We start from the raw sequence: 17708 nt of genomic DNA, 5'->3' as shown, positions 1-17708 counted from the left end.
GTTATTTTTTTAACCACCTTGAAAGCAGTGAGGAAACAAGTGGAGTGATTAGAACATTAAATGTAAGCTTAGACATGATTTAAATTTCATTTTAATATTTTACTCTTAAAGTTGCATTTTTTATTACAGTATCCAACAATAAAGAGTTCAAATAAAATCCTGACAAAATACGAAATTATTTTAATAAAAGTAAGAGACATCAACATGAACCAAATGTCCCCTCATTCTTAAAAGTTCTACAGTAAAAATTGCAATTACACTTTTTAATGATTGCCACATTTAATTAAATTATAGATTCAAAACTGTGTGGTTGACTAAAGGGAGGATGCAACAGTTTACGGTATTACATATACATTTTTATAATACTCCACAATTTATTAATAGCTGTTTTAAATACTTTCATTGGTTGATAAAGTGATTGTTTTCCGTTACCTTATAACAGAGATCTGAAGAATCAGCTAGTGCACAATTCAAGTTTTTCAGTCTGCTAATCTCAAATTTTGTTTTTGTTTCAGTAGAAGATTCATAAAACACAGCTGTTTTTTATATGTAAACTTGAAAGTACTATTATGTTGTTATTATGTAATAAAAATTACATAAAATGTGCAAGTTTTAAATTTGTTTCCTGTATGATAAAAACTGCAGTTGACCGACCAAACAGAGCAAAATTGTGTAGGCCCTTAATCATATTTCCAATCTCGGCTTCACCTCATTCATTAAAACACGATTACGCACCGAAAACAATAAATTTTGCTCCTAGTAATGAAAACTATTATTCACGTACTAATGTAAAGAACGGAATGAAATATTACCTCGGCCGAATGAGCCATCTGCAGTTGATCCCGGAGCTGCTGAACTTCACAGGTCAATTTGGCAATCAGCTGCTCCCCGCTGATCATCTGGGCTTCCGTCTCAGTCAGCGAGTCCGACAGCTTTTTCCTGTACAACAGAGGTTAGTTTCATGTCCCCACCTAACACTCACCAGAGAACCCTTCCACAACCAAGACGAAAAGAGCCGAACATAAAATTCTCTGGCACGTACACAACGTTAAAATACTGATCAAATTTTCAGGACAAATAAATTCTTCAAATTTACAAGTTATAAACTGAGGTGTCTCCTTTATGAACAGCATTTTCTTTCCCATACTTAGTGAGGAGGCGGTAATGTAGGCAAAGAGTAAATTAAAGGAGTATTTCCAGTCTTTTTCATGCTTGCCTAAGTTGTGTTTTGTAACTAGGTGCACGATGCTGCATGCAAATTAGTTTCATGAATTTGTGAAAAGTGTTCTGCATGAAATAATTTGATATTTCAACAATATTTTAATGTAAATTTAAAAACTTGTTATTTATTAGAATCTTGAATCTACTATAGGTTTATTAAATTTCAAATAGTTCGTGTCATGCATATTTAAACTAATATACAGAATTTAATACGTAACAAAAAGTCAATTCTGATTAATTTTATTTAAAATAAAAATTACTTTTTGCAAAGACCTTTTTTTACGAAAAATAGACCATGATTATATTTTGGAATTGAATATATTCACTACCATGATGCATAAGCATTGATATAAATCTTCACTTCAGATGTGGCTGTGGATTGTTGGGGAAAAATGTTTTTAAGGTAATACTTTCCTACATCCCTCCCAAAAATACACCATTACCACTCCATTTAGTACACCAGTCATTGGATCAAAATGCTGTTTCCATTTGAATGGTTCTTGCATATACAAATTTCAAATATATCAAAACAAAGAGAATGTTTGAACAAAAAAGACTTGAAAATTTTCTAATAATCCCCAAATAAATTGTTATTCTATTAAAGATTTGAAGCTTTTCTAATAAGCTGATCAGGATAGCCAAAATGCAAGCAAATTAAATTTTAATGATACGCATCCAATAATAAAATATGTTCAAAACTCAAAGCAAGGTGGTCAGTTGTTTGATATAATTCTCTGAAAAAGGCAAGATAGTAGAACAAGAATTTGAAATGCGTCTATTTCATTAAATACAAAATGCAAAACATAAAGTAAGTCAATACCTTTCCTGAAGTGCAGAATTATCATTGGCTTGTTGGACTATGCGGATGACCTTGAGCAGGCGAGTAACAAGGTTATCAACCTCTATAACCTGAAAATCAATACCAGTAGTTAATAACGATGCAAACCTGTGACGCAGAATTACCATTGGCTTGTTGGACTATGCGGATGACTTTGAGCAGACGAGTAACAAGGTTATCAACCTCTATAACCTGAAAATCAATACCAGTAGTTAATAACAATGCAAAACTGTGACGCAGAATTACCATTGGCTTGTTGGACTATGCGGATGACTTTGAGCAGACGAGTAACAAGGTTATCAACCTCTATAACCTGAAAATCAATACCAGTAGTTAATAACGATGCAAACCTGTGACGCAGAATTACCATTGGCTTGTTGGACTATGCGGATGACCTTGAGCAGGCGAGTAATAACGATGCAAACCTGACGCAGAATTACCATTGGCTTGTTGGACTATACGGATGACCTTGAGCAGACGAGTAACAAGGTTATCAACCTCTATAACCTGAAAATCAATACCAGTAGTTAATAATGATGCAAACCTGTGACGCAGAATTACCATTGGCTTGTTGGACTATGCGGATGACCTTGAGAAGGTGAGTAACAAGGTTATCAACCTCTATAACCTGAAAATTGACAGTTAACAAAGATGCAAACCTGTGGATGCTGACTTACCATTGGCTTTCAAGGAATCAAATAAATTAGAAAACAAATTGAGTAGCCAGATTTGAAAATAAATATACATAAGGACTAACACCCTACCTTGTACAAACATAGCTGTTTTAGTAGTAAAGAATTTTACATCAGACAAACCACACTACACACTACAAGGAACATGGTCATTGATCAAAATCTAACATAGAGAAATTTACTCTAATAGAACACCCAAGTGTGAAAAAATACAATACCAAACATATAAAATGAACTCTAGATCTCTTACATAAATGTGAAAGATCATCTAAACTAAACATCCTTGAATAATATTAAATATTTACAGCTACAAACAATAATGCTAACTTATACCACATGAGAAACTTAAACAAACAAATAATTTATTGTGCAATAGAATAAAATACTTTACATAAACAGTATAAAAATAGATATTGCTAGTCACTAAAAGCATTCATTATTTAGCGGTTCAATAATCAGAGTATTTTACGTAAAACAAAAATACTCTGATATTTTGAAGTTTGTGACACTCAGTCACACAAAAATCAAATAAAAAATTTACTATCTTCAAATTAAATTTTAAAGTAATGTAATTTTCATAATTCTAATTTAATATTGAAATAACAAACTAGTGAACAATAATTGGTAGCATTAGTTTTAGAATAACTGCCTGGGGCTGATTAAACAACATTTTTATCAACCCCAGACAATGTAATCTTACATATGATAATCACGCTAATCGAATGATGGTACCTTTTATTTGTCGTAAGATTTTATTTTAATAATTTATTTTATGCTTAATTTATGTTTTACTTAGTAACCGCTTGTTAACGTTCACAGAAAACTTGTATGTTCTGTTATGTAAATAAATTACTTACAACTTTGTGGTTGAACAGAAATAATATTTGTCTTAGGAGATGAAAAAACAAGTACATAAGTACAAACCTGATCAACAAGAGTGTGGGCCGGCACGGGGGGAAGAGCCATGGGTTCCTCAGCTTCCAGTTGCTGTCTGCGAAGAATAGCGAGCGACAAGTTGTGTAGTGACTCGCTGTTCTCTAACCGACCACCACAGGCTTCACTTTCAAACTCGCTATGTTTGGACGGTGACACCTCCAGCGATCCCAAGGACGTGATGGAATACCGCTTCTCCATGTCCTGTGGCGAAGACGATGTGGTGACGTCTCGGTGGCCGAACGCAGAAGGCTCCGGTTCCGAAGACAACATGGGTTCAGCGTCTGATGAGGGTTCTGTGCAGTTAAATCTGTATTAGTGAATCACTTAACGTACATGTTGTAACAATTTTGAATGTAAGTATACTGACTAGTATGAGATTGTCTTAAAATCGTTCAGTTAACCATCACAATCAATATAACCCATTTAAAAAACACTCAATCATTACAAATTGCAATAACTATAATACTGCCCAATAAAAATAAGGCTATAACTGCAGTGGAAAATATACAACAAATATTTTACATTAAGGCCATTATTAGACATGTAATTTGTTAGTAAAATACCATGGGGTTCCCAGTTCAAAAAACAAAATAAAATATATTTAATAATTTTTTCAGAACATTTTATTCCTTTTTTTAAAATGTACCAGGGTTGGTTTACTATAATATATATGTTAACTTTCAAATGCTACTGTTTTCAAGTCGTTATGACACTAAAAAATTAAGGTAAGAATTACATTCAATACATTTGTCTCATCATGTATAGTGACAATTATAAAGCGATGACACAAAATTACTTGCACAAAGACCGGATTTCACTGAACAGCTTAACCAACATAAACACACAAGATGGCACTGCTACTACAGAAACAGTGTGCACTCCTAATTATCAGATAGTTGCCTATTCATTACGGTCCCAATAGCATTATCATATGGTTTTTTGACTATTTGACTACTGTAACAATGATAAGAGCGGGTGATGCTAATCAACAGAATATCCATCGATGCCAGGTGAGACACGCCGTAAACAACAGAAGATTCATTACGCCAGTTTGAGATTTAAAGACAATATCTGCTTTGGTACTTACCAGTGTTGGGGAGCCGAGATGATGTGGCTGTGCGGATAGCGTTGAGCACGGCAGACATGAAGCCAGCTGTTGCGCTCTGATGCTGATGCTCAGGACTGGTGTCGGCGCTGCTGCTGGGACTGCTACTGCTCTGGCTATATGCCTCGTTGTGGAATATCACATCCTACATCATAACAATAGTCGTGCGTTGTCAAATTAAAACATTTGGAGGGTCAATTAATTAGAGAGACTAAAATACTCTTTGAAAAAAAATATCTGCTGAGGGATGAATAACGTTTTTAAAAAACAATCCTTCGCACTACATTAATCCATCTTTTATTCCTCAACAGCTCAAATTCACCTTTGAAAACAATAAATCAGGTGAAGACTCTTGGAGAAATTGGAAAATTCTTTAAATATTATTAAATGTTAATGAAAACACTACCTTTCCTAATTGTTTATTTGTGGAGTTGCCTGAAGATTAAACCTTTGGTTTCGAAAGGCCTCGTCCAAAAAATAAACAATTTGGAAAAGTAGTGTTTTCATTAATATTTAGTAATATTTTATAAATCAGGTGCTTTTGGAAATAAACCGTACAACTCTACAGTTAGAGATTTGGATATAAGTTTCCTTGTGTAAAAGATTCACGCTTAAACATATTGATCTAATGTGTGAAGAGGCCCTGCACTGTCACTATCAATGATGGCAACACTCCCACTGTGATCTAGTACTAACGACAATCCACTTCAGGAATTTACGGTCCTGTTAAAAGGCTTCAAAATGTGCAACAAGTTACAATCCCACCCATTTGAAGTACGCTGTGATCCGCTTTTAGAACATAAAAACATTCCTAGGACCAAAATGTACAGATAGATCACTAGTCCATAGATTAAAAAACAGTAATCCCTCCGATGCTTTTGTCGGGCTTAAGCTAATCATTTACATCTCCTAAATTTGTAGTTATCAACCACTTGTAGGACTAATACAACACCGATAATTTGTTATTGTTCTATATGCATTATTATGAATGCCAAACATGTGTTAATTAATGGTAAAACAAATTACATGGGAAATTCAATAAAATTAAAACAGTTCATGTACAAAAAATTGGGTACTCTCCTCTAATTAAAACCAATACAGATAATCCAGAGATCCGGGAAAAGACGTTTTACTGTACTTTGAAAGGCATAAAGTCGATATTAGTGTTTTTCAGTTTATCTACCAAACATAGAACGAAACTTTCCAACCAAATTTACACCATAGTTAATTTAAATATAAAACATTTTCACTGGTTTAAAGAAAATTGATTGGAAAAAGTGGAATGCAAAGTTGCTAAATGAACAGATTTGAAACTAGCGTGTTCTGAAAGCTATGATCAGTACATATTTCACCCTCCTAAGGGTAGGTGCTAATATGAATCTGAATACAATAGCTAATTTTCCCAGTGGAAAACAATTATTAAACACGATCCAGTAAGAACAGGAATAGATACTACAGTATGCAAGAGAGTAGTAAACACTGTAATATATAATTTAAGCAGAATATAGTAATCACAAGTGCACCTTCATTAATCATCACACAATAACACAAGTTTCACTTGAGAAACACAGACGCTGCACTTGACAGAAAGCAACACACTGAGCAATATTACTACTGTCACAAGCCAAGCAAACTTTATCACTACTTATTGTATGTACGGCGGTATAAGGTGAGAGACGACGGCACACATCAACAAGCAATATACTTACTTACATTTCATCCAACTTGTTAATGTTATTCGCAAAAGCAACATTTTGATACAAAAACAATTCATTACAATGGTTGCTTGATTACTAAATCCAAGATGTTTTCACATCTGCAGAAATTGAGACATAGAGTTTTCACAACAACCATTTTTTTGTTGCTGTGGACAAGAAGGTTAAAAATTGTACGTATTCCTATAAGGAACTTTGCGCTACTTCCGGAGTGACCGGATATTCTGAATGGGTAAGGTTGGAGGTAGGGCCTCAACCGAGATACATGAGGAAGAATTTAGGGCACTAATCTCAAAGTCATGTCGCCCCGGAAGATGGGGAAGCCAGCCTCTCCAGTCACATCAGGCAGGAGGTGGCACACCCTTATGTTGAGGAGAACCTTTGACACTTAGAAACAAACCCCACCAACTCCAACAGTCATCTCCTGCAGTAGACTAGACCTATCGAATTATCCTTGCACCCCAGAATCCGACATTTGCGGTTAAGTGACACATCAGTTTTTGCTGTGCGCAGTGACGGTTCAACTGGAAGGTATAAACCAACCAAAAATGAACTCTGCTGGGTGTTTTTTTTTGTTCTCTTAGGACAAGAAGCTTATAAATTGCACTTAGTCCTATAAGAACCTTTGCGCTGCTTCCAGAGTGACAGGATATTCAGGATGGGTAAGGTTAGGGAGTAGGGGCCGCCTCCTATCGAGATCCATGAGGAAGAATTAGGGCACTACATCTCAAAGTCATGTCCCCCTGGAAAAAGGGGAGGCCAGCTCTGAACCAGCCTCTCCAGTCAAAATAGGCAGGGGGTGGCATACTCTAGGTGAGGTTAGCAAGAACCTCTGAGGTTAGGGAACAAACCCCACCAACTCCAACAGTCATCTCCCACAGTAGACTAGACCTATCGAATTGCCCATGAACCCCAGAATCTCGACATATGCGGTTAGTGATGTGCCACTCCTGGACATCCATAAGGTTGCCCAGATTGAAGTGGCACATCGGTTTTTGCTGTGCCCAGTGGTGGGTTCAACTGGAAGGTATAAACCAGCCAGAAGTGATCCCTGCTGGGTATACACACAGTAACCCTTACCCGAGGGTTGCAATGAAAAATAGCGCACAATGGACCTTCTGGTAATTAAAGATGTTCTCAGTGGTCATGAAGAAGCTTTGATTGGCTTTAAGCGATATTTTTACACTAAGGGTGAATGAACTGAAAGATTATCTTGGGGAAAAGTCAAAGGCATCGGAAAGCGTACCACAATAACACTGAGCAGTTCTGGAATTTAAGAAATAGTAAAAATAAACTTGAGTTTCAGATGGCGTTTCTACACAGTTAAAACGTGGGACATTCCTTCAAGTCAGCCTGTTGTAACTCTGTAGAGGGAAGGATCAGAATGAAAGGAAACTCAACTACATTAGTATGTCTACACCCCTGTGACATAACTAACACCATGGATGAGGGGGACAGAAACACCCCACCCCAAAATCCTAACGATTTTTAAACACGTACTTATAAAAGCAATCTATCTTTTTTGAAATACGCCAGATAAATGTTGTACTCTGAATTAGGCCTATCTAATTTATTTCAATTTAGATTTATTCCATATCCCCTTGTGGTGTGCTCTTCAATCAGACACATCCCTCCCCCCAAAATCAAGTCCTAGCTACGCCACTGGGAAAAATATCTAGCCTAGCTGAGCCTAGTTTTTGTATGCAAAATTAAGTATCTGAAAAAAGGAAGGAATAAGGCCTAATAAAGGGGTGGAATAATTCGGATTCTCAGTTTTCAGAATCAATTTATTTTCAGGGGTATTGAAGAATTGACTATTCTCGATTTCCTTAATATTTTTATTCTACATTAAAATCAATACTTCTGAATTTTTAAACCAAATTATAAAAACATTATATTACATTTGTCTAGTGGTTCTTAGGTGTATATAGCAAGAACTAGAAACAACTAACAACAAAGGTCAATTCATATTAGATTCAAAGTGACACAAACTATTGCAATCGCAAGAAAGACTCACCAACACAGCACAATTCGCAAATCCACACAAACGTGTACGTCAACAAATAATTACTAATTTATTTAGCATGATTATTGAGTAAAGAGTGGATGATCAAGGCACAACCAAATGTACACTCTGCCTTGGATCATTGTGATCTTGCTAATTGTGATCATTGATCAATTTACTGCTTTAATTCCAAATGCTATGACCAGTAATTTTGAAAGGTCATAATAAGACTGTTAATAATACTGTCATGAAGATATTGTAAAAATAACAAAAAAATCAAAATTCTTATTAATACTGAAAAGTGTGAAACAATAGTTTTTGGTCTGGTACAGTTATTTGAGAATAAACCAATCCCATTAACCACAGTACAAGCCACATTAACCACATTACCTACATTGTGGCATTAACCACATTCAATTTAAGGTAGGCCTTCCCACCGGTTTTACTACAGATCATTGGGCTACATCTGCACTAAAGCTACATAACTCGAGGAGCAGGAATTGTACACTACTGTTGTACACTGTGTCCGGAATATAGCCACTAGTCTCTGTCACCTGTTCTCTTCTTGATAAAAATGATACAAATTTCTGATTAGCCATAGGGTAAGCCATAGCTGTGTTATCAATAGTTGTAATTATTTTGGCAAAAATTCTATTGTAGATGGTAGTGGGTATTTGATCACTGGAGAAATTCCTAAGTAGTGTTTTGTAATGTCCAGACTTAAAAGAACCGTATGGGAATTTGGATGATTTTTGTATCTCATCAGCTGTTGAGGTAAAATAATGGTACTTCAGAGTATACCCCTAGAAGAGTAAACTTTAAACTTTACTTGAATGGCTTTAAAACTCTGGGATATTATATTTATTTGAAAAAATCAGTTGGTATGCCTGATATTCTAAACTGAAACCAGTGTACAGGATATTGGCTCATCACCGGTAAACCACTAAATGTGAAATTAATTAATCTGCGGCCTAATCCGATGGTCACCATTGCGCTACCATTGAGACGAGAGGTTTCTAAGAATCCAATCATAGGCCTACGACGATTGTCGTAGGATCTAGGAAGGGAGGCTCTGCCCCTATCTCTAGGAAAGGGAGATGCCCACACCCTGGATATTTAGCCTAAAGATGGTCTTTGACAGTCATCACTGATCTCATCGTTCAGCTATCATTATTTGGATATTTACAGCAGTGGCCTTGTGTGGTAAATCGTTTTTGAGTAGGTCCACACATCAAATGAGTACTCATCATATAACTGGTATTACTAACACTACTTTGCCATCTTCAACATGACTTTGTAGATTCTTGGCACACCCCAACCATGCATAATAATAGACTACAGAGTATTAGTAAATTCTAAATATCTGTGTTTTTAATTAAAAATCAGTATATAGATATTTACACTGTACACTGTGCCAACTAAGATACTAGGAAACAGTAAGAATTAATAAGACTAAGCATTATTACACAGAAGTAATTCAAGAAACAAAGTTTGTGAACAGTGGAGAAGAAGCGGAAAAGGGAAGAAAGGATAAAGTACAGTCATGAAGTCATTTAATGTGTTGAGGACATACAATACAACATGGAGGAGTGGAAGGAAACAGGTTCTATAGAAATTACAGAATTTTTGAGTTAACAACTTTTTAAATTCATTGGATTATCTTCAGAGCAGTTACATTAAGTTTAATATTAATTTTTAAAGTCAGAGAAACAATATAATCAATTTCCAACGTCCAAAAATTATAATAACAAAGATGGTGAAAGAACTCTTATTTCGTTCCTACCCTAATTACAACTTTTACACTTTCTCTTTCACCTTGCTGTAATCTTCTGGAAGTTCTTCAACTCTCTAACTACTAGTAATTTTTCAAAACGCTAGGTATGGTTTGAATAATTTTTTTAACTCTTTAAAGCTATTATTATAGTTATAATGGAATAATAAATGCCTTAAAAACCATAAAATAACACAAATTAAGTTGTTTTTTTTTTATTAGTTAACCCTTAAAGCAGTATATAGATATGTCCATACCATACGAATTGTGGTAAAAAAACAAAAACCATAAAATAACACAAATTAAGTTGTTTTTTTTTTATTAGTTAACCCTTAAAGCAGTATATAGATATGTCCATACCATACGAATTGTGGTAAAAGCGACAAACAAGAATATCTGTATTGTCTAATTTTGCTTCATTGTGTACTTTATAATCCACGAAAATGCTGTAAATGTGTAGGAATACATAAATGTATTGATTTATGATCATCGGTAGGCAAATTGGATTGTGTCACGTGAAAAATCTATCAAAAACCAGTGGTATTCTCTCATCAAAGTTTCATCTTACAATGCAAGGCGCATAATGTGGATATAACCATATGGTGCGTCCACATATAAGGAGCGTCTACGTGTAAACCCGGTAGAGCTTTCTTAAAAAAATTTGTTTGTTATTTCTTTCTCCAAGATATACATAATATATTTAGCTTCAGCAAAAACAGAACTTTTTAAAATCTCTAACACTAATTGAATTGAGACCAAATTCTTCAGAGCTATCAAAAAATGCAAAATAAGTGTTTTTAATCTGGTATACTTAAAGAAGAATATATTGACTGATCCCGTCAACTTCCACCCAAGCCAACCAAATTATGTTAAGGTGGGACAAATGACTCTCATAAATGTACACCACACCGAAAAAATGTCTAACATCAGGTGCGGGAATCAAACTCGCAACTCCCAGACTAACTCCTGTGTTTAAGAGTCACACTTTAGACCACAGCCATCCTGACTCAACGACTTGGGTATGCAGACAGCTCACTTACAATTTCACACTAGCAGCACTCACTCACTCACTTATAAGCTTTGGTAGCGCTCTAATATGTCGCGATCACAACTCATAGCACGGTTAATATTCACATTACAATAGACCTTTCAGTATTTTAAGTTATCATGTCTGTACTCCAAGCACGTCTCATTATATACTACATTTCCTTTGCAAAACTACTTTAAAAGCCAACTGAAAGGACAGTGTTGCAGAAGAAGAGATACCAGCAGAACCTCAGATGGAGTCGACAGATGACAGCGACAAAACTTACAGCAAGAGAGACAATTACAACAGAAGCAACATGTTGACAGGCAAACTTAAGAGGACAAACTTACCCAAAACATCCCTTCACAGCAGAAAAAAAAAACAGAAAAACTCAGGGCAATAGAGAAAATAAAACTAGATAACTAAAAACTGATTGCATTTAGCTAATTTAATTTCTTGAGGATGGGTGTGGTGTTATAACATATATTTTTGTAAACAAATTAATAAATGGTATTCTACAGTCAACACTTGATCATACAAGGCTATATGTATGGTACAAATAAGATACCAAGTACTAAAAATTTGTTTCTGAAAGATAACTCACTAGAATAGGCAGGTAAGTGACCCTCCCTAGATGGGAAAGTTTAACCCTGGAACTGGTAATAATTTTTTTCTCAAACGGCAGGCCATTTCTGAGTGTTTAGTACCTGTACTTTAAAAAGTTTGTAAAAGATACATTTTTATTATAAACCTATATATGTAATACATTATTTTTTTCAGGAAAATGTGGAGATAATTATAGTATAAAAACACGTTATGCCATAAACCATAAAAATTGACTACAATAAAAAGAATTTCTTTGTTTACGGGGTGGGATTACACTAAAAATTTGTTACTATGAGTACAATTATTTACAAAAAAATAAAATTATTAAACTAAATATTTCTAAAATATACAAACATTTAGAGAATCATATACACTACAAAACAATAAATGATTTAATAACCACTTTAAAATTTTTATTTTTTGAAAAGTGGTGGCACATACCTAGATTTGTTACTATGGGTATGATAATTTTCAAAAATTAGAAAAAAAAGTTTTTTTTACACTAAATGTTTCAAAAATATAGTCATAGTCATAGTCATAGTCATAGTCATATTTCTTTATTAACATATTCTTCAAGAACAGTAATAGAGTCACAATGTTAACAAATTACATAAATTGATTATTAATAAATAATCAATACAAGATGTCAGAGCCTCCAATCTTCCTTGTTTACTTCTGTGAATTCTTCGATGGTGTATATTGGGTGGTCCACCAGGAAGTTGTGAAGACATCTTTTCAAGGCAGCTCCCTTGAGGTTTTTTCACAGCTTGTGGCAGGAGGTTCCTCAGCTTCCTACCAATGTAGGATGGTTTTTCCTCGAAAAGTGATGTCCGATGTAGTGGTAGTGTGTAATTTCCTGCATGGCGTGTGTTATGTGTATGAAGGGTTTTTCCTGTTTGTACATGCAGTTGGTCAACGTGCAAAATTACTTCTTGTATGTAGAGTGCAGTAATTGTCATAATTCCCAAGGTTTTTAAATGCTTGTCGGCAGCTTTGTTGGTGTGTTCGAGTTCCGCTAGGGTTCGGATAGCTTTTTTCTGCAGGAGTAGTACTCTGTTCAGGTTTCCTGCAGAGGATCCACCCCAAACAGCAAGTCCCATACCTCACATGAGTTTCCACCAAAGCATAGTAAGCTGTTTTTGCTGCCTCCAAGTTGCCGATACATTTTATTCGGCGTACTACATATATACCAGTGCTGATTTTTTTGCAAACCTGGTTTACATGCTCAGTCCACGTAAGTTTGTGGTCAATAGTTACGCCAAGGAATTTGATATGGTCTTTTCTTGATACATCAAGTGGGTTAGGGATATGGTCCTTCCTCTTGCTGAAGTTGATGTGAACTGTCTTCGATGGATTCATGGCTAGATCATTCCTTCTGCAGTAATTGAGGGCTTTACTGAGAGAGCTTGTGGTACTTTCGTACACTCCTTCAGCAGAGTCATTCTTAATCAACAATGTTGTATCGTCTGCATACATCACACAAGTGGTATTGTGATCACGTATATAAGCTGGGAAGTCATTCACAAATAAGACAAAGAGAACTGGGCCCAAAACAGATCCTTGCGGTACTCCACGGGTGACAGGTAGTGGATTGGATTGATGTGAAGTAGTTACACCATAAATGGTAGTTTGCAGCTCGACTATTTGAGATCGGCCTGTGAGGTAACTTACAAACCATTTGTTAGCTGTGTTTCTGATTCCTAATGATGTTAATTTCTTTGAGATGATGTCGTGGCCCAGGCAATCAAACGCCTTGCTGTAGTCAAGAAAGAGTGCAGATACGTATTGTTCTTTGTCTATTTGGTCAATAACATGTTCAACAAGGCTGATGATGGCAGAGCTGGTTGATTTTCCTTTCAAAAATCCATGTTGCTTTTTCGGTTATCAGATTTTCTTGTTTTAGGTGAGCCATGAGTCTGTGTAGAGCAATTTTTTTCTATGATTTTTGAGAATGTTGAGATTAGAGAGATGGGACGGTAATTTTGGACTTCCAGTGTTGAACCTTTTTTATGTTTGGGGGTATACTTTAGAGAGCTTAAGGGCTGTAGGGAACTTACCAAGGCTGAAGGACTTATTAATTATGCTGACTAAAGGCGGCATTAGCTCTTCAGAGCAGTGTTTTCACAATTTTAGAAGAATAATTCATCCACTCCACTTGAAGATTTTGATTTTAGGGCATTTATGATGTTCCGTACTTCATTGATGCATGTTGGGGTTAGATATAGAGATTTATCAACATAGTTAAGGGGAGTTTCGTAATTTTCATTATCATCTGCGTCCCCTGGGGAGCAGTTAATCTGTTTCAGCGTCAATTCTGCTACTTCTGTGAAAGAAGGTGTTAAAGTGGTCTGCAGTTTGTGTGGGGTTGTCCACATGTTTCCCATTCACTGAGAGACATATGTTTGGCTGTAGTTGATGTTTTCCTCTTCTGTTCATTGTTTATGACATTCCAAAGAGCTTTACTTTTGTTGTCAGCTGAGTTGATGAAGTCAGCATTAGCATTTTTTCTTATTTCTCTAAGTTTTTTATCATAATTTTTCTTTTTTTACCACCATATCTTCTTTGTCTTGGGTATTTCCTGCGGTCTCAAATTTGTGCAGGGCTTTTAGAAAGTCATTTTTAAGGTCTTTGGCCTCGTTGTCATAATACACATGTTTCCTTTTGTGTTTTTGGACTACATTTTTTAGTAGGACAGGCAATGTCTAGCGTTGCTTGGAGAGTTCTATGAAAGATGTTGTATGCTTGCTCTGCATCTGGGGCCATATAGACAGCATTCCAGTTTTTATTCATTAGGAGAGATTTTATCTGGTCTGTATTAGAATAAACAAAGTTTCTCTTGAGAATGATCTGTGGAGGGATGTTTTACTCTCCAGTCATATATTTTTATAATTTGAGCAGTATGGTCAGAAAGTCCAGTTTCAAGTATGGCTGTGCCAATGTTGTCCTCGATTATGTTTGTGCATATGAAGTCAATTGAGGTGGCAGTGCTATGTGTGATACGTGTTGCAGGAAGTGGCAGTCTTCGGATGTTATGGGTGTGTAGTTCATCTTCTAGGATAGTGTTGTCTAGGGTTGTTTTCATCCTGTCGATGTTTATGTCTCCAGCAAGCATGATTGATTTACTGTGTGCTTGAGTATATTCTAAGATGTTGGATAAGGCATTTACACCGGCTCGTACATTCTCTTTGGGAGATCGATATACCCCAAGAATGTGTATGTATTTACCCATGGATTCAATTACTGCCATGGCTGCTTCACAGTTAAATTCTTGGCAGAGGTGGGATATGTCAGTTGCTGTTGTGCAGTTTTTGAGGGTTTCTTTGGCATATATGGCAACACCACCAAGCTTATGATTTTCTCTGCAGTATTCTGCTATGAGAAAGTACCCTTCAATTTTTGTACTCTCTATTTTCTAATTTTTTTCAGGCCATGTTCAGTAAGCACTAGTATATTGGGGTCAATGTCATTAACACTTTGAGTCCCCGGTTCTTAGTAATATTTATATGTGCTGTCCCAGCCATTTCAAGGGTTTTTTTAGTTTAATTGTGTAAAAAAATTTTAAGTTATAGTTTCTTAGCAACCAATATATCAAATTAAAAAGCAGAAAAATATAAATAAAACTATTAAAAATGATACTTATCTTTTTGAAGTCAATACAAATCTTGAGTCTATAAAAAGTGTGTAAAATACTGAAGAAAAAAAAAATTGGAACATAACTCATCAATTTATTTGCACATTTTTCTTCTTGACTATTTTCTGCTAACCATAACATATTACACATCAAAATAAAGCCCAGAAGTTTTAGTCCAAATTATATGTATATATATCCAAGGTAAATATATCAACTTTTTTTTAAATCAATGAAAATGTTGAGTCCATAAAAAGTGTGTAAAATATTGAAGAATAAAAATTGGAACATAAAGCATAAGTTTGTTTATACATTTTTCTTCATGATTCTTTTCAGCTAACCATAACATATTACACATCAAAATAAAGCCAAGAAGTTGTAGTTCAAATATATTTATTTATAATCAAGCTAAATAACACAGATGAAAAGTTGAATAGAGAGAATGTAGTCCTATTTACAAGTAGTTAGCTTTAGTGTGAAATAATTTGAAACATTCAGGAAGGCAGAAGGCAGTGTCACACTCTGGGCAAAACACACATTTTCTTTTCTTCCAGATTTGCCTGTGGTTTGTTTTATTTTTCTCTGAACAAACTTTACACACTCTTGTTGGATGGACCTTCTTATCAGTCGGAGGAATTTTTTCGGGAAAATGTCTGCCTGTAAGTCAGAATCTGTATGATACAATGTATCAACGATAAGCTTCGTTGTTTTGGGATCCAAAAATTCACTCATTTTACGCGTGTGAGTTGAATAACATAATAAAACAACACTGAGCAACACAAAATCCTAATTGTGTAAAATAACTATAACTAAAGCAACTTTTATTTCACTGTAAAACACAAAGCGAGTAGACGTACAACGAGTACAGACGCCACGGCACGGCACTAGCAGACAAATACGTAGTTCTTGACTAATGTAAGATAAATAACATAATAAAACTATAACTGAGCACTCCAAATACTAATTTTATAAACAACTGTGGCTAAAATAACTTATAATTCACTGTAAAAACACAGAGCTAGTGTAAAACAGTGCAGACGTCACGGCACCAGCTGACAACTGCGTAGTTGGTGACTCGGCGTCGTATCAGCTGTTTGTTACACAATTTCTGTTATAATATTTTTTTGCTTGTAACCGTTTATAAATAACCAAAGACTAATAAAATTAGTCTAATATGACTTGCTAAACATAACACAACCTCTAAAAAACGTCAGTAATGCGAATTACCAGTCTCCACGAACTAAAAATAGACTGCCCGGCCTGAGCTCGGGCTTGGGTCATTGACGATATTGACACAGCCCGGCCTGAGCTCGGGCTTGGGATTCAAAGTGTTAAGAAGGTGGTTAAGTCTGTCTAATTTTTTGTCTAGTCCACGGATGTTTTTGGTGTAGTATTTTTAGGTTACTTAGGTTTGTTTTAGATTTGAGTTTATAATATACCTGTTTTTGAATTTGATCTTTTTCTGTTGGGTTTGGTCTAAAAAATGGTGGTTGTTTTTTTGGCTTGTATTTTCAGTTACTGTCGTCAGATGGGGGTGATAGAGACTTTTCGTTAGTTAGTGGTAAGTTCTTGTGTTGCCTTATAGTGCTCAATATACTTGTCGAAAAAGTCCTGGTATGTTTCATTGGGTGCTTTAAGTTTAGCTGTACAAGGTGGTGACTTATTAGATTTCTGAGCTGGTTTTTTGTAATCTTTAGACTCCGGCATTGTACAAATATTTTCTCTGTGAAACATGGCTTCTACTTCGATCACTTCAAAGTCTCCTTTGTCCCTTGGTATGCATGTGGGAATTGGTCGCTGTTTATCTGATATGGTTAGGACTGGGTTGTTGTAAGGTTCTTTGGGGTAGGTTGTTTGCTCTTTAATTTTTTGTACTTGTAAAGAGATACTAAATTTATTTTTGGAATTCCCCATTAATCTTTTGTTTTTTTAAAGAGTTATGAGATTGGTTTACAGCTTCCCTTTTCTTTTGATTTGTTAGATTTTCTGCACGGTTTTGACTATCTAGGTTTTAAACGGTTAAGTTTTTTGCTCTAGAAGATAGTGATTATTTTTTAGTTGAACAATCTCTGTTACCAGTGGGGTTGATTCAGCTACTGAAAATTGTGGGGAGTCTGTTTGTGTACCAGCTTCTTCAAGAACCTTTTCTTGGGACATATTTTCT

At 35.3% G+C, this 17708-nt stretch overlaps 1 protein-coding gene across 1 annotated transcript in view; it reads right to left on the bottom strand.

Annotated features, from left to right (window-relative positions):
* Positions 1 to 17708, bottom strand: part of LOC124367791 — a 41117-nt gene that overhangs the window by 13245 nt on the left and 10164 nt on the right. Inside the window, exons 6-9 of the mRNA XM_046824905.1 lie at positions 4775 to 4937; positions 3676 to 3980; positions 2042 to 2130; positions 813 to 939 (exon numbers count right to left, since the gene is read on the bottom strand). Coding sequence (XP_046680861.1) covers positions 813 to 939; positions 2042 to 2130; positions 3676 to 3980; positions 4775 to 4937 — 684 coding nt within the window. The remainder of the gene's footprint in view (positions 1 to 812; positions 940 to 2041; positions 2131 to 3675; positions 3981 to 4774; positions 4938 to 17708) is intronic.

This window comes from Homalodisca vitripennis, chromosome 8 (genome assembly GCF_021130785.1).
Source record: "Homalodisca vitripennis isolate AUS2020 chromosome 8, UT_GWSS_2.1, whole genome shotgun sequence".
NCBI classification, from domain to species: domain Eukaryota; kingdom Metazoa; phylum Arthropoda; class Insecta; order Hemiptera; family Cicadellidae; genus Homalodisca; species Homalodisca vitripennis.
The sequence above is the reverse complement of the archived record's forward strand: the minus strand, read 5'-3'. Positions and strand labels throughout refer to the sequence as shown.